The following is a 24116-nucleotide window of genomic DNA, read 5'->3' on the forward strand; positions in this document are numbered from 1 at the left end:
GCCAGAATTAGTTTTCAGTTTGTTATAAATGGCTGTTTTTTTAAAGACCTCTGAATGTCTTTGGTATAAATCATAATTTAAAAAATTGTAGTGTGTAGAGTAAAATTAGTGCCTTATGAGTTTGTACAGCCATACTGATTAAATTTTTGAGAGAACATTTTCCTTTGGAAAATAGAGCTCTATTAGCTTTCAGTTTCTTTTATAACTGCATAAATTAAAAATATATATTGTGTGTCACTCTGTGTAATTCCCACTAGGAGGCAACAGAGACTATTATATAAGAAAAAGCAAGTATTGGTAATCTTTTGCAGATCTTAGTTCAAATAGGGTGGTTTTGTTTTGGTTTTAAAATAGGAGTTTCTGAAATTCTCTGTAACTACAATAGATCATTGAGTTAGGGACAGTGGTTTTTGACCTTTTCTCAGTATATACCCGTTATCCCACACTTTATTAGTTCTGGATTTTAACTTAGTAATGGAATGTATCCTAGCTGGTTACATTCAGTTCATAACTCTTTTATAAATATATATTATGAAATAATTTGTAATCAAATTATGACATCTCTAAGTATACTGTTATTTTTTGAAATTATCTTTTTTAAAAAAAATTAGTAGAGAAGCCAAAATTTATTTAGAGCTTGTTCTCTTGTGTCAAGATGTACTATGTGAACATTTTCATGAGCTTCCTGGGGGTGCTATCCTCCGTAATGTATTCTGGTTAGAGTTTGGGGAGACACATGTCCTAGTTCCCTAATTGGCTGAAAATGCCTCTGGGGACCATTGCTGCAGCCCCAGGGAAAGCAGTTTTCATGGGTTGGCCACTTGGACCTTCCGTCCTTCCCATCCCTGGCACTGGGCCTTCTTCCTGCTTCACCGTCAGATCGCTGGAGCATCTCCTGAGACCCAAATGTCCTAGCTCTTTCCTGCTCCCTTTCAAATGCTGCTTACCTCTCCCTCCACTCGACACAAAACTGCCATTTTCACTGAAATCCTCATTGTGTTAGGAGCAACAAACTTTAGCTTAAGTCTCTGTAGACGTGAGTCTTTGAGAGTTACCATGTACCTCTAAAAGTCTTTGAGAGTTACCATTTACCTCTAAAAGTCTCTTCCAAATAAGGCAAAATAACTAAGTGTCCAATCTCCAGTGATAAAAATCAGGAAACAATTTTTGTCTTATTGCTGCCTGTTGTATTTAGAGTCCTACACTTGCCAAATTTGGCATCCTTATCCATTCTGGTCTCTTCCAAATTCACCTTTTTTTTTTTTTAAATAAATACATTTATTTTATTTATTTATTTTTGGCTGCGTTGGGTCTTCGTTGTTGCGCACAGGCTTTCTCTAGTTGCGGCGGGCGGGGGTCACTCTTCATCGCGGTGCGCGGGCTTCTCATTGCGGTGGCTTCTCCCGTTGCGGAGCATGGGCTCTAGGTGCGCCGGTTTCAGTAGTTGTGGCTCGTGGTCTCTAGAGCGCAGGCTCAGTAGTTGTGGCACGTGGGCTTAGTTGCTCCGCCGCCTGTGGGATCTTCCCAGACCAGGGCTCGAAGCCGTGTCCCCTGCATTGACAGGCGGATTCTCAACAACTGCGCCACCAGGGAAGCCCCAAATTCACCTTTTTGTCTGTATGTCTAAATAATGTCTTAATCCAATTTCTTCACCTTAAAAATGCAACCAACCATACCCAGATTCCTCAGTTTCTCTTCCAGGCACCTCCTACCCTCTCCTTTTAGGAAAATTAGTTGAATTATTTCTCATCCTCTCATTTTCCTTATGAACCCCAGTCTTTCTCAGAGCTGAACTGTTGTATACAGCTTATTTTTCTTTCCTGGCTCCAGCTTTCCGTTCCTATGTTCCTTCTTCTTTTCTTTCCTTCTCTTCTTGTAGATGAAATTAAATACATTTCTCTTCTAGAATAAGGGCAGGACAAGTTGCCTTTACTTTGCCCACTTTGCCTGTTCACGCAAGTCACGGGTTTTCTGTTGTCACTCCTCAGTGTCGCAAATATCTTTTACATTGTGTTTACAGCCAGTTGTCCTCTGCTTCTCTTGAGTGTTTTAGATGCTGTTCACATTGACCACCTAGAGCTGGTCTATCTTGCATTGTCGGTTTAGCGCAGGGTCAGAAACCTGTACAACCAGCCATGGGAACGTGGTGGTAGCTTTGCAGTTCTTGTTGGCTTGCGTTTTTCAGTTTGCATTCCTAAGTGTTAGTTGCTCTCATCAGCCTCTTTTATTCTGACTTTATTTTCCTGTTCTCTATTTTAGCGAGAGTATAGAAAGCTTTTTGAGGAAAACAAAGGCATGTATCATTTTGACGCGGACGCTGTGGAACACCTGCACCATAAAGGCAATGCCGTGCTCCAGAGTCAGGTATGAGACCTCCCCAACCCAGACCCTGTAACACTCACTGCCGGGCACCTGGACCGAGAATGTGCAGCTGCTGGAGGGAATGTGCGTCGTGAAAAAAATCTCAAACACTGCGCTCTCTATATTTATTGGGCTGGGGAAGCTTGAACCATGTTTCATATGCAGGCATTTCATAATATTGTAGTTACTATATTCAAGTTAAAACTTATAATATATGAGTTAATTAATTAAATGATGATCATATCTCATAATTTCAATTTTATAGTGTACTGATTTGTCATTTTGAGCTGCAAAAGTAATTTTCCAGGCACAGAGTTCATTATAATTTCTCAGTTCAATTATAAGTGTATTAAAAAGGAACAACTATCTTACCAGTGTATTCTACGTTAATGTTTCTTTCGACTATGAAGTTCTATGTACTCTGAAAGAAATCTTTAAAAATATCTTTTTTCTTGAACACTTTAAAGTTGATAACTTTTTTTTGGTTCTGAATTTCAATGGTTGCAAAAGATGTTATTTCCAGCATCTATTAAGATAAAATTTTACATCACTCTTTTAAATGTATCCCATGGAACATAAATTCCATAATGATTTGATATCCACCTTCATTTATTAAAAAAATATACAAACCAGCTCTCCTTTAAGGTTTGGAAATGTATGTGTTTTTCTCTTCTGTTCTTACTTTTATTTCGTTTTCCCCACAAAATTTTTTCCTGACATAATGTGTTATTATACTTCACACACTCTCATCGATCATTCTATTATACTTCTCTAAAACAAAAGTATTCCTAAAAATAGGAATTTAAAAATTTGTTATATTTCCTGCCACCACAAAGTTCTGAGTTTTGAAAAGGTTCTTTTGGATTTAATTACCATTAAAATTATTATTATAATACAACTTAAGAACCAATTTCATAAGTAATTATTATACCTAAGGATTTTAATGAAAATACATTTCTGAATGAAATGAATCATGATCAAAACTTTTCTGTGAATTTAATTTAAAAAGGTATATTGCTGAAAAAGCCGACCACTCTGACAGCTTACAGAATATAATTCTAGTTTTTGTTTTTAGGCGATAGAAAATATTGATCGTTTTATAAACCGAAATAAGATGGGGATTGGTTGTAACTGAAATAAATAATTCATGTTATGATATTATTCAATAATGCTTAGTGAAACTGAAAGAAGTCACATAAAAGCTCTGTGTGTGCGTTTCGCTCAGTGTCTATGGAAAAATTCAGCAGTTCCAAAGAACGCTATCTTTCCTTTGTCAGAAAGAATCACAGCTGTGTTTTTCTTGTTCATGATTTACTGCTAGGCATTCAAAGTTATCACGGGGATCTCTCTCTCTCTCTCTCTCTCTCTTTTTTCTCTCTCCTTTTTTCTCTGTCTCAGCCTCTCTGTCTCTTTGTCTCTCTCTCTCTGTATATGTACCTATACCTGTGTGTATAACATATGTGTATACATATGTAACCCCACGTATATGATACATATCTATATATCCCAGCTGTCTGAATACTTATACAAGTCCTAGAACTACATTATTTAGTTCTAAGTCATTTTTATCCCTTAAAATTTTTCATATATTACCTGTTTACTTTCATTGTATATCATTAACCGCAGAGAACCCAGTCATCAACCTAAATGGCCAGAAGAATGTGATTTTAGAAAATAGGGTGATTGGTTTTGCACAGATATTTATTTGACTCCGCTCTATTTGTGTAAGGGCTTGTGAGCTTTATGCGCCTTTTATGCTGTTTTTCAATGAAGGTTAAGTACAAAGAAGAGTATGAGAAAAACAAGGGGAAATCAATGCTTGAATTTGTTGAGACACCATCATATCAAGCTTCAAAGGAGGCTCAGAAGATGCAGAGTGAGGTGGGTCCCTTTGTTTTGTTATCAACTGTTTAATGCAAATTTGATGTTTTATCATTGAAAGGAACCAGTAGAGTGGTTCAGAATGTTTAGTGGGTCCGGAAGAAAGTACACTGCACTGGTTGGCTGTTTCTGACATTAGGTGTAAATCAGCTTCAATGTTTAACTGTAGTTATACATTTATTATATGCTGTGGAATTAACTTACGTTGGGGACTGTGTGGGTCTTTCATTAATATTGGCTTTCAATTTTTGCTATTCTGATTTCTGGTATTGTCACTAGGGGAGAATTATCCTTTGCAGAGGCTGAGACATGTTTTCCCTTAAGTTATAGCCATTGGCTATTAGATTTTTAGGCTCAGCAATTATGTTTCTGCTCATCAGGGCTTGAGGAGAAAGAAATCTTCCAATGGAAAATATCTTTGAACCACATTTATCCTATAAAGATTTATACTCTATAATTTATTCTGTATAAATTGGCAGATAAATTTTATACTAGAAAAATAATATATCTAAAAATCTTAGACAAAGTTTGATGTGGAAGATGTCTTTAAATGCAGGACCAGTGAAGTAGATACAAGAGATGGTTCTTATTCCTAAGGGATAAGCTTGACCGTGTGCTTCTTTAAGAGCCTCCCACAGGTAAAGCTAAGTATGAACTCAGGAAAGACCACTAATGTTTTTGTTATAGCCTATAATTAAGCTTCTCTCACTTTCTTCTCATGCCAGATGTAGGTTTAGCCAGTGTGTTTTCTAGAAGAAATCTCTAAATCTGGCTTTGAAAAGTTCTTTGTCTTCTGTTCCACAAATAGAGCTCTCCTACAAAAAGCATACTTCAGTGTTTTTTTCTATTTCTAGTCATATACTGGCCAGTTCAAGTCATCATCAATCTTCCTTAGTGAGTTACTTCTGTCAAATAATTTTTTTTTCAGAGAAGGGCCTTTTGAAGTGAAAAATATGAAATAAATAAATATACATATATTTGTATTTCATTTTTTAGAGTCATTTTTGGCCTCAAAATGCCCTAGATTCAGCTATATAACTATGATCTCAGTTAGTTCCACATAAAGAGGACCACTTCTCATCATTGTTCTTTGGTGTGTCTGTAGTTCCTTTAATTCAGGATGTTTTCTTCTTAATTAGCTCTGTTAGTTTTTACAGAGCATCTATTTCTCACGGCTATTCCTGGATTGTTTGTTAAATGGTAAATGGCCATGTGTAACTCAAATGTAGGGGAGGGGACAGCCTATTCTCTTATCCTCCCTCACAGTTTGGAGAATTTCTGTGTACAATTACCTATCCCTGTAATAAGTACATAATGATCCTGGAAATAGCTTTTCATTTTGCATTAATAGGAATAAATTCATGCAGAATTTATTTATTGGTATGATCTTTGTGTTGCAATTTGAATAGAATATTTAGTTGGTAAAGTCTGGACCCTTGTTTGTCTGATAAATATTTCACATGGATGGATATTTTTGTTATTTAGGGAGACTGTTTTTATAGTCATGAATCCCGGGTTTCCATTGATTTTCAAACGCCTAGCTCAAATGTAGAATGTAGAGCCTAATAACCAAAGGGTGGCAATGTCAAAAAGGCAGATGGGGCTATGGATTTAGGCCCTCCGCAATCCTCTTTCATTTCTTGTCGTGAACTCTTACCCAAAGAACAGTTTATCAGGTTCCAGATAAGATTCTCCTCACAGTGTAACTTGATTCATATCAGCTCCATAGATGGTAGAGAAATATTCTCAATGCCAAAATCATTAAAGGAAAATCTCCTCCAGCCTCCATTACATTTTAGAAATGGTCTTTTTTTTTTTCTTGGCTGCGCCACGCAGCTTGCTTGCAGGGTCTTAGTTCCCGGATCAAGGATTGACCCCCCACCGACCGCCCCCCTCCTCCCCCCGCCCCCCAGCCCTCGGCAGTGAAAGTGCCAAGTCTTAACCATTGAACCACCAGGGAATTTCCAGAAATGGTCTTCCTTGAATTCACATAAGACTAACATTTAAGAGGGATGATGAGGACATAAACGTTCATTCTACTTTGGTTTGAGTGGATTTCCATGCCTCTAGATTTTCTTCCAGTGGGTGGATCCACTATCTTTTGGGTGAACCAATCAGGTGATCCGGTCAAATAGCCAGTTGTATTGGTTCTCCTCCTGAAATGGGCTGATGTCAATACCAGAGTCTGAGATGTTAAGTAGCCCATCTCAGAATGCTTTCCTAGAGGGAGCCGGTGTACTTGAAGAGCCTGCTTTTGTTTGGTAGAATTCTAAAATTTATGATAAAGTTGGAGTTATTTTCCTGTAAATAAAATACTCAGAGGTGGTAGAATTATATATGAAAAACATCAATTTTGTTCCGGGAACCCTTGTTCTATTATCTTTTCAACAGTCACTAATATTTTCTAAATTTAAAATCATATGGTCTTATCTAACAGAAAGTTTACAGAGAGGATTTTGAGAAGGAGATTAAAGGAAGGTCATCGATGGATTTAGACAAGACTCCAGAGTTTTTACATGTAAAGTACATCACCAGCCTTCTGAAGGAGGTATGATCCTACTATTGCTATGCAGTTCTACGAAAGACATTTAAAGAAATAACCCAGGAAATAGGTACTAAACAATTCTCTACTAATTCTGTGTTTGAGTTATTCATCCATTACTCTTTCCCTCACTTTGAGCTTTACTAATCGAGTTTTCCATTTTCATTAAAAACAGGTAAGTGTTAACATTTCCATTTAAAGATGAGGGAAGAAATTACCCAGATTTCCTGGAAAAACTTGAAAAATAGTTTGATTTTGTGTTTGGGTTGTAGCTTAGAAGCTCTATAAGTAGTTTTACAGCTTTATAGAAGTTAGTTTTTCAAAAAAATATTTTCAATATGGGTGAGGCTAGCTTGATTCTCTCAAATTTAGTTATTGTAAAAACATGTATTAGAACCATTTTTTCCTGTGACTTCCCTGCAGCATTCTCATGACATTTGATATCAGAAATGAGGTGCTTATATGTGACAGTCTGGATAAATGGTACATTTATAAGTGGTTTTTGTTCTAAGTAGGGAAAAATAATATCTTTAGCATATAGAACATAGGAATTCATGTCCATTTTTCATTTTATACTCAGCAGGACTTCCTCCCAACCCCCAAACTTAGCGGTACATTTTGGCTCACAGTGTATTAAATTTGTTGAACATTAAGGCCCTCTAATCTAACAATTAAAAATATCATGTTCACAGTTTAAAAGTTTTGTTTTTGTTTCTTTTTTTTTTAAATGGTTGCTAAGTAACCTGGAGCTCTTTCCATTCCCTGTTTAAATAGATCCTCTTTACATTAAGAGAAAGCATTAGAGAACTCCATTTCATCCAGAATTTTGAACTGAAGAAACTATTCCTGAAAGAAATGTCTTAAACCAGTGAAATAAATTGGAGTATAATTACCTACACAGACATGAATCATCATGAACTTTTTTAATAAGCAAATGCCAACTGGCCTTTACCATTTAACTGCTTTTAGAAATTTAATGTGATTCATTGTTGTAATTTATGCTGGGCTGAAATAGGCATATAATTTATGGAAGAGAGTCCTTGCTACCCTACCTCTTCTCACTTCTAGATCCTATAAAATCTTTTGAAGTTAAGGGTGATCATGTGGCAGCTTCCTGCTATTATTGTCTTCCATTTAAAAAATATGCACTATTTATATGAATTTTTAAAGGGGAATCTTTTTCTTATTTACATACAAATGACAATGTGAGATCTATTTTGAGAATCATAAATGACTTAAGAATTCCCTGGTAGTCCAATGGTTAGGACTCTGTGCTTCCATTGCAGGCGGCCTGGGTTCGATCCCTAGTCAGGGAGCTAAGATCCTGCATGGCGTGGCCAGAAAAAAAAAAAGACTTTAAAAATACATGACATCGCTATTCTCTTTTCTTTTTCTTTTTGAGTGAATCTTATTTTAGACTTATTGATTCAGAATGTATGCATCAGTGTAGGAAAAAAGCCTAGAGACGATGATTAAAAATCTTTTAATTAAGTTTTAGTGATGTCTAATTTTAGAAAGAGACTCAGTAACTTAATGAAATTGTGACTTCCCTTTGAAATTGTGAGCATTTAGCTTTAAATTGTCTTCTCATTCTTTACGGTCTTTGCATTTCTGTTGCCATTTAAAGTATTCAGAGTATCATTTTATACTTCATTTCATTTGATTTCATCAATTGTCCTTGCCCCTGGTAGGACAAGTACTTTTATTTTCATTTTGTTGGTGTGGAAATCAAGGCTCAGTTCCTTAAAGTTCTCTTGAAGGTCACATGACCAAATAAGTAAAAGAAGTCTGACTTTCATCCAGGTCATTTGACTCCAGAGCTCTTTCCAAAATTACATGCAGGTCATTACGGTGTCTTGTAGGCTATTAGTTAAGCAGAGTACCGGCTAATTTAATTAAACTGGACAAAGAGAAAATAACATCAAATGAATCCTAGAATTAACTAGAACATGATTTCTTATCATTAAAGGAAGTCTCATCTTTCATCTGACAAGTTAGTCATAAAGGCAGCTTAGTTGAATTGGATTAAGATATATATTGTTTTCATAATTCAATTAGTAAGAAGACAAGGAATTCATTAGCACACACACAAAAACCCATGTTATATGTAAGGATTAGTAAAGACATTTGGATCTACTTAAAATATATTAAAATGGACGAAATTCATACTATATATTATCAATCTGTAGGAAATTATTTGGTTTTACAAATCTTTGAATAAGATGGAAACTTTAAAAAAATTTTGGCCATATCAGTCCTTTTGATTTTGTAATTTTTCATTCTTTTCCAATTATGTTCTTTGGATGATTCACATTTTATAGACAGCTTTCAAAGAAATACTTCAAATAATTAGTAAGAGACATGCATTCCTAAGATCTTCCTCACCATTTAAAGGGAAGATGTCTTTTTAAAATATGGCACCAATATGGTACCAAAATATACGAGAGGAAAGGATGGAAGAAAAAAGACTGATAATATTGGAAGCCATTCAAACATGATTAAAAAAGAAAATGAAGTATCTGTGGGAAATAAGAGCATGAATGCTCAGAAATCTGGTTCATTCCTTTCTAGAAATATTTTCTTTCTGTGGTCTCTGGAAAACATGTAAAACAATATATAAATTAGAGTTTCCTAGTAAATTTCAAGCAGTAATATTCTTGTCTCATAGAAGGAATATAAAAAAGATTTGGAAAATGAAATAAAAGGGAAAGGAATGGAACTTAATTCAGGAGTACTTGACATTCAGAGAGCAAAACGTGCGTCTGAAATGGCTAGTGAGGTGAGTACATTTATTTAACAATTGAGAATGTATGAATTTTCAGCTGATTTCCTTGTCTGTAAATCTTTCTCAGAGATTTTACGGTTGACCCTTGAACATCATGGGTTTGAACCGTGCAGGTCCCCTTATATGTATTTTTCAATTGTAAATTCTACAGTACTCCACGGTCCGTGGTTGGTCGCATCTGTGGATGCTGAGGAACCTTGGATGTGGAGAGCCGACGGTAAGTAATAGGTGGATTAATCCTCTTGTTGTTTAAGGGTCAACTGTATGCAGTATAAATGTTCCACAGCTTTTATGTGTGAGATGATTATAAGCAGCTATGACCTAATAGTCTTTTCCCAATCAATGAATTAACAAAAACGTTGCTCACCATCTCCTGTCTATGTGGTGAGAGACAAATGACCATTTCCTCCTTTTAGAGAAAATTCTGTATAATTAACCAAAATAATTTAATAAGGTTTAACTTCATCTTTTAAACAAGTGAAAGGCGTATTAGGAAGGTGTGTTATCATGGTCTGTCAATCACTGTAGTTTAAAAGTTCCCATGCTCTCCTGCCCATAAACAAAATGACTGTCCTAGTCCTTGCCTAGCTACTGAGTGAGTCCACGTTAAACCTCTGTATAAAATGATAGCGGCCATTACTTACTTTACGTGAAATTTCTAAGAATGAAGTGCCTCTGAAGTGCTTTAAATCCTTTAATCCTTGTGTTATGCCATTACTTTAATAGTAAATAATGGCACTGTGCTTTGAGGAGAATCTGGCTGACTTTAGCAGTGAGAAAATTTAAAGCTTTATCCCCATATGTTAATAAATGGCGGCGATGATGGTGGTGGTGATGATGGCGATGACCCTGTTAGGTCGCAAATGATAGAAACCCAACTCATTACTGGGTTAAGCAACAAAGAAACTTTGTTTTGGTTTAAGAACAGAGAAATCCGAAGATCAGGTTTCCTTCAGGTTGGAATTCGAATGTTGTCTCTCTTCCTTCATCCCTCAGTTCTGTTATCTTCATAGTTGCTTCATTTGTGAGAGGCTGCTTCCATGTGATGGCCCCTCTTCACGACAGGATAACTCATATCTGTGGCCACTAATCTCAGTAGGAAGTGAGATCTGTTTCTTTAAAATAGGATTAAGGTCTAAGGATTGAATCTCACTGGGTCACCTTCTGTCCTGTGCCCACACTTGACCCTATCAAGTCTGGAGTCAGGAGTCAGTTAACTTTCTAGGTAGTTTAATGACATTTTAAATATAAAATATTCTAAATTGATATGTGTTTTTAAAGATTTACGTTCGTCTTTGGCTAGTGTTCTTTACATAAATTAAAGGAAACATTAAAAGCATTTTAGTGGAATTAAAAGTATATGTGGGTAGTAGGAAATCAACCCACCCAAAGTTTATGGATTGAGAGGGGTTAGAGGTAATGCCTCAAGAGAAAATTGTAGAACTTTTTGCCGGAAGAGGGAGGAATAGATGCTGTTCGGGTAGAAACAGCAGCTGTCCGCCACGATGTCTTTGGCTAATATTGTCATTACACTTACGTGCGTTAGTAGTTTTCTACAAATTCTTCTGTTGTGGTGACATGTCCAGTGACATTCAGAGTCAGATCTTGTAAATCACTTGTCAATAATACTTGGAAAAGTTGTTTTAAACTCTCAGTGGCCGAGTTCAGCCAGTGAAAGTTGAATGGCAACACAGTAGCAGGTCTTAGCATGTGAGTACAGGAGTAAAAGACCAGAAAAAGCTCTCAGTTACTGAGAACCCGCTCTGTGCTGGGCGCTAGGCTACACGCGGTCTCACTAACCCTCACAGCGATCCTGCACGGAGGAATTATTATCCCCATCTGCAGATGAGTAAGCCAGAAATGTGAAGAAACATCTTCAACGCCACACACACAGCCAAGAGTGCTCCGACCTCAAAATCCGTCTTCTTTCTAAAATATCAACTCATTTAAACTTGCCTCTCTATCCTTCAGGCCTCAAGACAATTGTCAGTGCAGATTCTCACCTGGCAATTGCCTTTTTATAATAAAAATCTTCAGAGTGTATATACTCTTCTTCAGTGAGAATAGTGAATACAGTTCTAAGCGGTTCAGAAAATTTAGTTCTAGGTGGTCATTCATAGTACAAAGCAAACTATGTTTTCTTTTTAAAAAAAATATGTTTAGCCATTTTTGGTATCATTGAATACAGATGTATGTTTGTCCCCTGAGTGTCTGAATGTTGTAAAATGTTGCTTTTTTACAGAAAGAATACAAGAAAGATCTGGAATCAAAAATTAAAGGGAAGGGAATGCAAGCTGGCACTGACGCCCTTGGAATTCTGCATATGCCACCAGAGCTTCTGAGATAGCTAGTGAGCTTAGTAGAGTGAGTGATGCAGACCCTGAGGCTCGTATTTTGGAACTTAACAAATCATAATAACAAACTGATTAGTACATGAAATTTTCCAAAGCTTTCTGTGACTAGTTTAACAGTTCGGAATGGAAACCATCTGCAGCCATCATGCTTACTGGGAAAATTTACAGTTTCTGCTTTGCTCATTAACTTCAAGTGTATCAAAGAAAACTTGGGGAAAGGCATTTTAATAGAACACACACACACACACACACACACACACACCTGCTCACTTTATTCCGTAATACAAATTTCATGTTAATTTTAAACTATGATAAATATTTTCATACCATTTTTTCTTTAAGGGTGGATCGTGTGCTACTTGGCATATATGCGTTTCCAACTTTGTGAGCAGAACTTGAAAATCACACATCGAGACTGTAACACGACAATCATGCCATTTCTGTGTGATCAGGTTGCATGTTCTCAAAGTATCCTCTGTTGACCTCATCAACACGTCTGAAATTTCTGTAGGGTCAGCATTTTGCGTTGAGGTTCATTCATCTAATGCCATTTTCTTCTTCATGTAACACATGAACAACGGTATTAATTTAGAAGTTTTGTCTTAGATGCTATGACATGATAGGTACAAGATAACAAAGTTGTAGCAGTCAGAAGGAAATGTGTATTTTTCGAAGGAAATACCCCAGAATCAGTTGCACATCTCTTGAATTCCCTCAGAAATTTTGAAAATGTAACAGGGCCACTGGAGCAGAGAGTATTTGGGAAGAGATGACTTAGAAGAAGAATACATAAAGAGAAAGTTGGGGTACAGGTGCAGCTCACTTACCTCAGGGCTGGCTACGGTGAGGCTTCAGTGGGGTTACTGGGAGAGCTGCGATGTGAAAAGTACAGTTAGGAAGAGCTGGCTTAGGACTGAGTCCCACCCAGGAAATCTGGAGGTTGAGAGGTAGCTGATTAACTGCCGGGGGAGTTACTGCTGTGTTGGGATCTGCTTCCATCCCCCAGGGGAATGGAATAGCCATAACTGGCTTAGTCAAAGAAACTAGGGGTGGCAGAGAATTCTTGACCAATAGGGATTCCATTTAGAAATGGTGGGGGTGGGGTGGGGGGAGGATGCATGCTGAACAGGCACTTGAAAACCTTCTTTGACTCTGCCCTTAATTCTGTCATCCCCCTGAGAGATAGCCATTGTTACGAATTCGCTGTAGCGCCTTCCAGGTGCATTTTTATTTGTATATAGGTAACTATACACTTGTGCACACAGAGACTTAAAAGAACCTTAAATAAATACCCAGTACTTTGTGCTTGCTTTTCTCACTAAATATTATGGACCCTTTTCCATGTTACTTCACATAGTTCTACTTCATTCTTATAGAAAAATTGTGTTCTATAACGTGGATGTGAATATGCAGCCATTTACATCTAATGTCCCATAGGCACTACCACATGTAAATGACATTTAAATGTATTGTAACAGGGACTCAACATTACATGCTGAAAACCCTTAATTTTTCCCTAGATCTGCTTCCGTCTTCCACCCTCTTCTTAGCACATGGTGTCAGTGAAATCCCAGAAGTCACTTTGATTTCTCTTGTCAGCAAGTTTCATTTACTCCAGCCCCATAATGACTTCCTAGATCCATCTACTTTCGCCACCCTCATCAAGCTACCATCTCTATCACCTGGATCATTGCAGTAGCTTCCTAACCAGCATTTTGCTTCCATCATTGACCTCTTAGTACCCATTCTCTACCCAGCAGCCAGAACAATCCTTGAAGAATTAAGTTATGTGATTCCTTCCACTGAAAACTCTCCAGTGGTTTCCAGTCCTGTGCAGCATGGGTGCCATACTCCTTGCTCTGGCTTCAGAGCCCCCAGCTGGGCATCCTCAGTCCTGTCCCCTTCCTCCCTTGCTTGTTATGTTCTAGCCTCACAGGCTTCCACGCTGGACCTCCACAAGTTTTATGGTCTCTGTGCAGCGCTGTAGTCTTCCTGAAAGCCCTTCCCCTGGTTTTTGCATGGTTGGTTCTTTCTTGAGCTCTGGCTTGTCATTCATTTCTTAGATTTATTAGTACTTTCTTATGGTGGCCTCCTTGAGCTTCTGAGTAGCTAACTACCCAGTAACGATCAAATCACTACTTAGAATTTTCTGCTATTTTTGTTATTATGAGGAGAGTGTGACATCCAGTATTAGTTAAGGTCCTGGACTGGAGTGTGGGAGTTGGGTGGGGAATTTGGAGCTGTAGAAGAGTTTTCCAAATCACCCTCATGGGGCTGAGACTTGAAGCCAAAAGAAAGCATACTTCCTCTGGAGAAAAGAATGTGGGAAGAATAGAAATTTTGCATTTCACACTTTTACTTAAGAACCTTCTGTGACATATTCCTTTTATGAAAAGTTGGAGTGTTGCATCTTTCCTTAGTATGGTAATACATTACTTTATTCAGCCATATGCTGGTTTAGATTCCTCTGAGTACCTTGGGACTGTATACAGTTGACACTTGAACAGCACAGGGGGTTAACTAACCACATATAATTTATGGTCTCCCCTATGTATCTGTGGTTCCTCTGCACCCACTGATTGATCCAACCACAGACCAGGTAGTACTGTGGTATTTACTATTGAAAAATATCCGTGTATAAGTGAACCCGCGCAGTTCAAACTCATGTTGTTCAAGGTTCAAACTTACTAGGAAAATGGTGCATTTTTGTTATTGAGAGCCTATGGGAAAAACAGGCCTAGGGGAGTCAGCTGTACTGTGGTTACAGGTAGCTTAAACCAATTTGGGTGGTGCTATTATCTTTTTAATCCGGAGGTCTCATTTGCATGTAATTATAGCCATGTCCCAGTTTGCCCAAATGACAGGCTCTCAGATCCTTTTCAGCCAGACTTAGGGACTTTGCTATAGCTCAATGTTTATTTTTTCAGGTAAAGTCAGTGTGCTATATTATTACACAAATGACGTCTAATATTCAAACCTTCCTGTACCTGTGGGCTTGACCATGTGACTTTCTTTAGCCACTGGGTCATTAACAAATTTGACTCAGGCTATAAAAGCATGTGTGCATTGGGACTTGCTTGGAACCTAGATGTCATCGTGTTTTTCTTTTAAGTTTTCTAAGTTTTAGGGTATTTTATTATGCATCAATATTAACTGATGTGATTAGTGTCCTATGTAGTCTATTTATGTGCTTTTGAATGCTTTTAGATTTGAAAGTTCGTATCGAAAAATTATTTATTTATTTATTTTTGGCTGTGTTGGGTCTTCATTTCTGTGCGAGGGCTTTCTCTAGTTGTGGGAAACGGGGGCCACTCTTCATTGCAGTGCGCGGGCCTCTCACTATCGTGGCCTCTCCCGTTGCGGAGCACAGGCTCCAGACGCGCAGCCTCAGTAATTGTGGCTCACGGTCCCAGCTGCTCCGCGGCATGTGGGATCTTCCCAGACCGGGGCTCGAACCCGTGTCCCCTGCATTGGCAGGCGGACTCTCAACCACTGCGCCACCAGGGAAGCCCCACATATCGGAAAATTAGTTGACATACTTCTACCATGAGACTTTGGTGGCAATCTATGATCAGTACCTTAGTTTCTACATATATTGCCCTTCAAATGAGATGTTTTGCTTTTGGGCCTAAAGAGGCTTGCTAAAAACAGAACTTTTTACAGACATAGTAATAATTTAATATTATTAGTTTGAGAGTTAAACATTATTACTTGAACTTTCATTCAAAAAGTGAAACTGAGACTGTAAGTCACTGAAAAGAGGCAGATTTATGGGTAGTAGATGGGGAAAAATATAGTATTTCTCTGAGATGGAGATTTTTGTTTACGACTTCTCTAAATTTAGAACACCACAAATAAGCAAAGCAAAATTTACTTTAGAGCAGGGAATCACAAATCTAGAGTATGTCAACATAATAGAAAATAACTGTTTTTGAAAGAATTTAATAGGAGATAATCAATAGTTTTTTTCCTTTTAATATAATTTTCATTGCAGAAAAATGTACCATTATAAGAGTACAGCTTGCTGAATTTTATAATCAGTTTTAAAATGTGACAAGAGTCTCTTAAGACAGTTGTGTCTGTGTAATTATGACATTTTATTATAAGTAACAGGTAGTCCAACTCAAGCTGGCTCAAAAAAGCAGATAACTTATTGTTCTTGTAACCAAACAGTAGAGGAATTCTTGGGCATGGCTTGATCTAGGACTCAAAGAGTGTGATTCCGTTTCATTTTCTATCTTTCTGTTCTGAGGCAGGCTTTTTTCTCCTGTTTGCAAAGAGACATCTGGCAGATCCTAGGGCTACAGACTTCTCCATTCATGTCCAGAAGGAAAGAGAAAGTCTCTTGATACCTTGTGTGGAAAAAGAAATGTACCTATCCTTGAACCAATCATGAAGGGCCAGGGGTGGGCTATAACGATTTACTTAAGCCCAGTGGGGCCCTTGGATGGCGACCAGTCTCGGCCAAGCTGGGGGTTTAGAACAGGAAGCAGTGAGTTGCCCAGTGGCAAATCAAGGAGCTAATGAAGGAAAAAGAGGAGTGGGATTCCAGGGAAGCAATCAGCAATTATTCATTACAGAACAAGACCTGACAACTTTATACTCACATTTTATTGATATTCATCAACTGAGTTATATATTAACCAATAATTTATCAATTTTACCGTATTAAAATAGAAAACATTTTCCCTCAGCTCACTCTGTTTTCTTTCTTAAGTCAGGTTAGTAGAGAAAAGCCTCCTGATTCCTTGTGAATACATCACTCCAAGCTGTGTTCTCGCCACAAATTAAAAATCTTTGTTGTTTCCTAGAAATAAAAGACATAAAGGTCCGACTTATTTCTAAAAGCCATGATCTTGATGTCAAAAATGACATCGAGTTTTTCAACACAGATTTTCAAATAATTGTAAAGCCCTAATTGCAGGTTTTATTTTCTGCAGAAAGATTATAAAAGAGATCTGGAGACTGAAATTAGAGGGAAAGGCATGCAGGTGAGCACAGGTACCCTTGATATCCAGAGAGCTAAGAAAGCATCTGAAATGGCCAGCCAGGTAAGAAACTAATGGCACACAAAGTTTAAAACAAACATATCGAATTGTATACAGAAAAAGTATACGTGGTGTTTCCATATGTGTGGCACTGAGATTCGAACACATAAATATCTACATTGCTATGGAAGGCCATGCAAAGCTCTGAAGATTGTTTTCTGTTCTTTTAGAAAGAATATAAGAAAGACTTAGAAAATGAAATTAAAGGGAAAGGAATGCAAGTGAGCATGGATATCCCGGATATGCTTCGAGCCAAGAGGGCATCTGAAATCTATAGCCAGGTTGGTAGAGAATGAAGATGCTTAGGATAATGTATTCTAATATCCAGTCACCTTGTGCTGTGTGTGTCTCTGTGATTGGTGTCTTTTTGAGGGCTTTCTATTCAAAGTCAATGCACTCTATTATAAAGGAACCACTGACCAAACCTGATTACCTCATTAATGAAAGGGACAACTGCTGTAGATTCAGTTCAACAGACATTATTGAGTGTCAGAGTGCCCGTGTTGGGGCCCTCTGTTTTGGGTCCAAGGGCATTTTGACCTTTTTAATTTCCATTTTTTGACTCTATTGTGAACTTGGCTCTACTGCTTATACTACAGAAAAAAATTACAAACAGTTGGTCTTTTATCCATTTCATCATGAATGTTTTAATTAAAATAATCAACTTCAACTGAAACTAAGAGTGAATAAAACTGCACAAGGTGAAATTGAATATTAACTAAAATTTAATGGAAGAACTAAGTTTTCTTGATAAAATTTAATTTGCCAGGTATACCCATGACAGATCCTCTAGAAAACTGGATGTGTGAGAAATAATGACCACAAAAGAAAGCGTTTATTGGAAGAAGGAAGTTTATTGATAAAATCTGATTTGGGCAAAAATATTCATTAGTGAATAATTTCTTTGTTTTAAAATTTGTTATAGAAAGAATGAATCCTAATGGAAAAATAGTAAAGGGAATGAAAAAAATAAAATGGTTAAAGAAAAATGATGAAGGAATTGAATTTGGTTAATGGGGTTTGTGTTGAAATAATTTTTAACCAAATTTGACCAAATTTGTCAGAATTCTGCTTGACATGAGCAAAGAGTCTGAACATTCGCTGGTTAAAAATGAGAGTGTTACAGAACTCAGGTTCGGCTGCTTGTCACTCAAGAATCCAATACTGAGAGACAAGTGTTGGGTAAAAGGAAAGATAGCTTTATTGAGGAAGCCAGCAATCCTGGGGAGAAGGTGGACTCATGTCTCAAAGTACCATGTTCCTCCTGCCAATCAGGAGCAAGAGGTTTTTTTTTGTTTTATTTATTTATTTATTTATTTATATTTTATTTTTGGCTGTGTTGGGTCTTCGTTGCTGCAAGAGGGCTTTCTCTAGTTGTGGTGAGTGGGGGCTACTCTTCGTTGCGGTGAGTAGGCTTCTCATTATGGTGGCTTCTCTTGTTGCAGAGCACGGGCTCTAAGTGCGCAGGCTTCAGTAGTTGTGGCACACAGGCTCAGTGGTTGTGGCTCGCGGGCTCTAGAGCACAGGCTCAGTAGTGGTGGTGCATGGGCTTAGTTGCTCCAGGGCATGTGGGATCTTCCTGGACCAGGGCTCGAACCTGTGTCTCCTGCATTGGCAGGTGGATTCTTAACCACTGTGCCACCAGGGAAGCCCAGGAGCAAGACTTTTTAAAGGGGAGTTTCAGGGGTGTATAGGCAGAGGGAGGAGGCTGTGTGCAGAGCAGCGCAGTCAGCTCTGACAGTCATCTTGACATTGGTCATCAGTGGTCTGCTCAGCGTCATCTTGATTGTTTTAAGTACAGTCAATCCTCAGTTTCAAGGTTGGTTTGTTCCAATTTCCCTGAGGCCAGTTCTCAGAATTGTGGCAGCTTATGTCATGGCTACAGTCCAGTCATCATGTAGTTCACTTCTTCCACATGGTGGGGGTTTCAGTATCTACAAAACTGCTCAAAGGATATGGCTCAGAATATTATCTATAGCCCTTGAGGAGGAACTAAGGGTCCTTGACTTTGTTTAATGACTAAATTATTATTTGGTCTTGTTTGACTGATTACCTTTGTTTCTGTATTTCTGATTTCTCTGATTAAATGTATTCTTTGACTAAAGCTTTCCTATAGACAAGAGGCAGGTGAATGTAATGGGGGAGGAGGATCTGTCCTGGGAAGGCCCCATAGGGTCCTGCTCCGTTTCAAGGGTATCAAGAGGCCAGAATCAAGTATCAGAGGAGCTGCCTGCTTCTCAGCCTTCTCCATGACAAAGCAGTTGGGATGGTCCTGAAGTGTGCGTTCATCTGTCCTCAGTGCCTCGTAACAGCATGTGAGCTTGGAGAAATTGGCTCTAGCTGTATCAGCTGGACTGAAATCATAGATAGATAGTTAAAACGGGCATATGGCCATTTGAGTCAGGGGAGAAGAGTTGCCAAGCTCATTCATTCATTCAGCAGATACTTCCTGAGCACCCATTCACATACCAAATTAGACATGGTTTTGCCTTTGGGAAACTACAGGCTAATCTAATAATCAAATAATCGTGCAAATATGGTATGACAAACTATGATATATCCTACCAGAAAGTAACGATATCAAGAGTAAAAGCCTCCCATAGGAAGTGATGCCTGAGCTGTTAGAATTCCTGCTTTAACTTAACGGTGTTGGTTTTTCGAGTATGATGAGGGTGCATCTGATTTTAAGGCATGTTAGTTATTTGGGATACAGTGGAATGCTTAAAAGGGTGTAATGATGCTGTGGTGCGTTTCAGCATGGACAGGAATTACCTTTCCTTAGCAAGCATCGGTATGCCATGCAGTTACCGTCACTGACTTTGGAGCCAGAGTGCCTGGGTTTAATTCCTGGTTCTGACACTTCTTAGCTAATCCCTAAATTTCCCCATCTGTAAGAGTGGATAATAATAGTATCTGCTTGTGGGGTTAATTAAATGAGTTAATGTGTGTTAAGTATTTAGGACAATACCTATTACTATGTAAATGCTGGCACTAGTAGAAGGTATTGCCCAGGATGTATCAGAGCTCAGAGTACGTTTAGTAGAAAGAAAAGTGAGATTTCAGTCTCCACTACAAAATACTAGTACCTTTCCCTTAATCAAACGTATCTTTATCTGAAGTAGGAAGCAAAGCATGAATCCAGAAGCATGAAAAGAAGTAAGCAAAGAGAGTCAGGTTACTGGTAGGAGTTATAAGGGCTACTTTGAACAGGAACTGGGACTGCTCCTGGGAGAGTAGGTTCTAGGCTCAGGAATGCTATTAAGGTCAAGCCCTCCCAGGGCGTTTGAATAGTCTGGGGTGGGAACCATTGCCTGAGTGGAGGGGAGTGTGCTTTCCTAGACTGTTTGCTTACTCTGTTTGCAGATGCTTTTATTTTTTACGATTGCATAAGCACACCAACAACTGCTTTGAATCCTAAGATATAATTTAGAGCCAGGTGGTGTATAGTAGAGTTGGAAAAAGTAGTACTATTTTCTTTGTCTCTGTCTCTCTTGTACATGCACACACAGAGTTTCAGATTCACATTCACTGTTTATAATTGTAGAAAAAGTATAAAGATGAGGCAGAGAAGATGCTTTCTAGCTATTCTACTGTGGCAGATACTCCTGAAATCCAGAGAATTAAGACAACTCAACAAAACATTAGTGCGGTGAGTAGTCATTATTTCTTTTCAGTTGCCACCTTGAAATTACGTTTTGTAAGCAGGGCCTTTTTCCCTCGTCTGATTTTTGGCTGCATTGCTGGAATTTTCTGTCAAATGTATATCTTTCCTTCTTTAAAATAATAAGAATACCAGATGTTCTTACAACTTATAATTTATCGTGATTGTTGTAGAATTACAAATTCATATCTCCTTTGGTACAAGCAACTGCTATTTTTAACTGAATTTTAAAGTTTCCCTCAAGAAAGAGATCTTGATCTTCCACACAGGTTTTACTTTGAAGATGAAAATAGTCATATGAAGTGATTTCCTTCCTGGTCATTGATTATTTACATTGATAATGTACTTAGGGATTTACCAGCTTGTAACCAGTTCCTAAACTTTCATATTTTTGTTCTGAGGCATAGGAATTTTGTCAGCACCATTAATTAAGATATTGGGCTTATATTTAAGGGATATATAAACTTGAATTCTAAAATAAAAATTGATGGTACAGCTAATATTTTAATGTAGAATGAACTCATCTAGTAGTTAAGCAAATGTGTTATTAAAAATATAAATTGTATTATTTCTGAAGATTTCTGGAATATTTTCTACTTCTAGTAAATTGGCAAGCTCTTAACCCTCCAGGTATGCTGCTCAGGTACCTTTAGGGTCTTCACAGGCAGGCGGTGCTAAGAAATGGAGAAATCTTGCTGGAGGAGACGATGAGGGAGAAGGGCAGTGTGGCCCTTATCTCCTGTGATTCCACGGTCTCCCAGATTTCTAGCTTTTGCAGGGGAACATCTCTCATGTCCTGCTCTCCTGACCCCCACTGGTCCTGGTGGTTCCAGGGCCCCCCTCTCCCCACCCTGACTCACACACACTCACGGGACCTACGGGTTAACAAATATCAAGAGAGGGAGTAGTTCTGTCCTCGTATGACTTCCTTATAATTATTCTATTTTTCTGTAGGACACTCTGTTTTTTCTTTTGCTTTGTGTTTGAAAGGGGTGGGTATTGGTAGGGATGGAGAGACATGGGACGGTCTAAGGAATAAGTGGAAAGATAAGGAAAATAGGCTGACTTAGTGTTGATGTTGAAGATAGAGCTAATGTTTTCTTTGAAGAGAACGAGAGCATCTTTGCTCTCATTTGGAAAATAGCAGTTGTTTAAAACTTCATGCTGTTTTTGAATTAAATGATAACTGCTTAGTGAGCTTTTTTAATATGTCCTTTGATTTTTCTCAAATACACGTGATATATATTTGTATTTGAGAAGGAAACTCTAGTTTGCTGATTTATATTCTTAGAGCAAGTAATCTGCAGCCTTGTAAGTTACCAAGCATACCCTAGAACAGGTAGTAGAGGTTTATTTTAATATTGTGGAATACAAAACCAAAGTTTTACATTTATTCTCATAATGGATTATTTAATTGATTAGTGTGACATTGGTTCTCATAAATAGAAGCTGTATTCACGTTACTTTAAAATCTGAGAAATTTTCTTTTTCAAGAATCAGATCTCTAGGACTTGAATTCTAATAAGCTTATAGTTATTCTTTTCCTTCTCTTATAATAAAGGTATTTTATAAGAAAGAAGTAGGAGCTGGCACAGCAGTAAAAGATACTCCAGAGATTGAACGAGTGAAGAAAAATCAGCAGAATATTAGTTCAGTAAGTTCTCTATAGCATTTTAAAAAATATAAATTTATTTATTTATTTGTTTTTATTTTTGGCTGTATTGGGTCATCGTTGCTGTGCTCTGGCTTTCTCTACGTTGCGGTGAGCAGGGGCTACTCTTCAATGCGGTGCACGGGCTTCTCATTGCGGTGGCTTCTCATTGCGGTGGCTTCTCTTGTTGCTGAGCATGGGCTGTAGGTGTGCAGGCTTCAGTAGTTGTGGCACGTGAGCTCAGTAGTTGTGGCTTGCGGGCTCTTGAGCGCAGGCCTCAGTAGTTGTGGTGCACGGGCTTACTTGCTCCGCAGCATGTGGGATCTTCCCGGACCAGGGCTCGAACCCGTGTCCCTTGCATTGGCAGGCGGACTCTCAACCACTGCGCCACCAGGGAAGCCCCCAGTTCTCTATAGCATTAATCATCCTTTCCAAAAGCAAACATAAGCTAGATAAATGTTTTTCGTTCTTTACTAAACTGGCTGCCTTTTTTTCTTCACTTTGTTGAAACACTATTTCATCAAATATCAAAGGTCTAACTTTCAGAAGGAAACTGTAGCCTTGTTCCCCTTGAACCTCAAGCAGTATTTCATCTTGATATATCATAGTGCATGAGAGATAGATCACTTTAATAGTACAGTAATGAAATCTAGGATTAGATTTCACCCTTTTGAACAGAATTTTAACTGTATTAAATTTTTCAGAGAAAGGATAAATTTCAATACCTTTCCACAACTTGGAGGAAAGAAATTTTATCCTGACAGAATGATTAAAGGCCCTAGAACATTCATTTGGTGGCTTAAGAGAAGGTTTCAAAGAGGCCCCATTCGCCTTCTGCTTCTTCCAATTTCCAGCAAAGGAAAGCACACACCTTCACTATAATTTTGTAAAATAAATTACCTGCCTCCCCACCCCCAGTTCCCTTTGAGCTTGGGGGAAGGGTAGAGGATTATTATTATCCAGTTATGGATTAAAAACTTCTTCATTCAGTGCTTGACATTTACAATGGATAATTGCTATCCTTACCAATAGGCATATTTGGTAATAGTTGTTATACAGTCATTCCTTGGCATCCACGGGCGTTGGGTCCAGGAGCCCCACCAACCCACACTCACACACACTCATACACATACATACCAAAATCTGCAGATGCTCAACCGCCTTACTGTTGGCCCTCTATATCCACGGTTTCACACTGAGGAAGTGGAGGGCCTACTGTATTTAGCTTCTTGCTGAGGAACTCAGTAGGGTTCTTTCCTCGCGTGCCCTTGCCTGACCTTTCTCTTCACCTTCACCCTTAGAGGCAGAGTTTTCTTGAAGTCATCCAAGTAGCACTGCCTTGATTAAACTCCTCTGTCAGGAACTCTTGACTGTTACCTGGCATCTTAGAATATGTGTGCACTGGCATTTGTGCAGACAGAGGAGGAGAGGCAAGGTAATGCTGTGCTAAACAGACTTCAAAATGAGCTTACAAAAAATCTGCAGAATCCCAGTGCACTAAAATCCCTGTAGCATGAATGAAGCTCTCTCCTGAGGAAAGCATAAGGAGGAGGACCTGACGATGAGGATTCCGATCCACCACGGCGAGAGCCTGTGTCAGGCAACACTAGAGTCTGGTGGAGGAATTCGTTCGGCTGAGAAATGTAAAAAGGTTGTTTCCTTCACTTCCAAATGATAATATTTGAAATGTACCCATCAGTGTACTGGGGTATGTAATGTTATAAATGTTCTGTACTGTGCAATTCTATTGCCTGCAGTGAAATGACTGTGCCCTTTTGATTAGTTTGGAGTCGTACGAAAAACAAAAATGTTCATCTTTAATCATGTTTAGCT

The 24116-nt window shown here is 38.2% G+C and overlaps 1 protein-coding gene across 1 annotated transcript in view; it reads left to right on the forward strand.

Moving 5' to 3' along the window:
• NEBL (nebulette) overlaps positions 1 to 24116 on the forward strand; it is a 118290-nt gene that overhangs the window by 51849 nt on the left and 42325 nt on the right. The window contains 10 exon segments of the mRNA XM_024129724.2: positions 2260 to 2364; positions 4135 to 4242; positions 6680 to 6790; positions 9453 to 9563; positions 11812 to 11892; positions 11895 to 11928; positions 16868 to 16974; positions 17142 to 17252; positions 20516 to 20620; positions 22194 to 22286. Of these exon segments, the coding sequence (XP_023985492.1) occupies positions 2260 to 2364; positions 4135 to 4242; positions 6680 to 6790; positions 9453 to 9563; positions 11812 to 11892; positions 11895 to 11928; positions 16868 to 16974; positions 17142 to 17252; positions 20516 to 20620; positions 22194 to 22286 (966 nt within the window).

This window comes from Physeter macrocephalus, chromosome 11, assembly GCF_002837175.3.
Source record: "Physeter macrocephalus isolate SW-GA chromosome 11, ASM283717v5, whole genome shotgun sequence".
NCBI classification, from domain to species: domain Eukaryota; kingdom Metazoa; phylum Chordata; class Mammalia; order Artiodactyla; family Physeteridae; genus Physeter; species Physeter macrocephalus.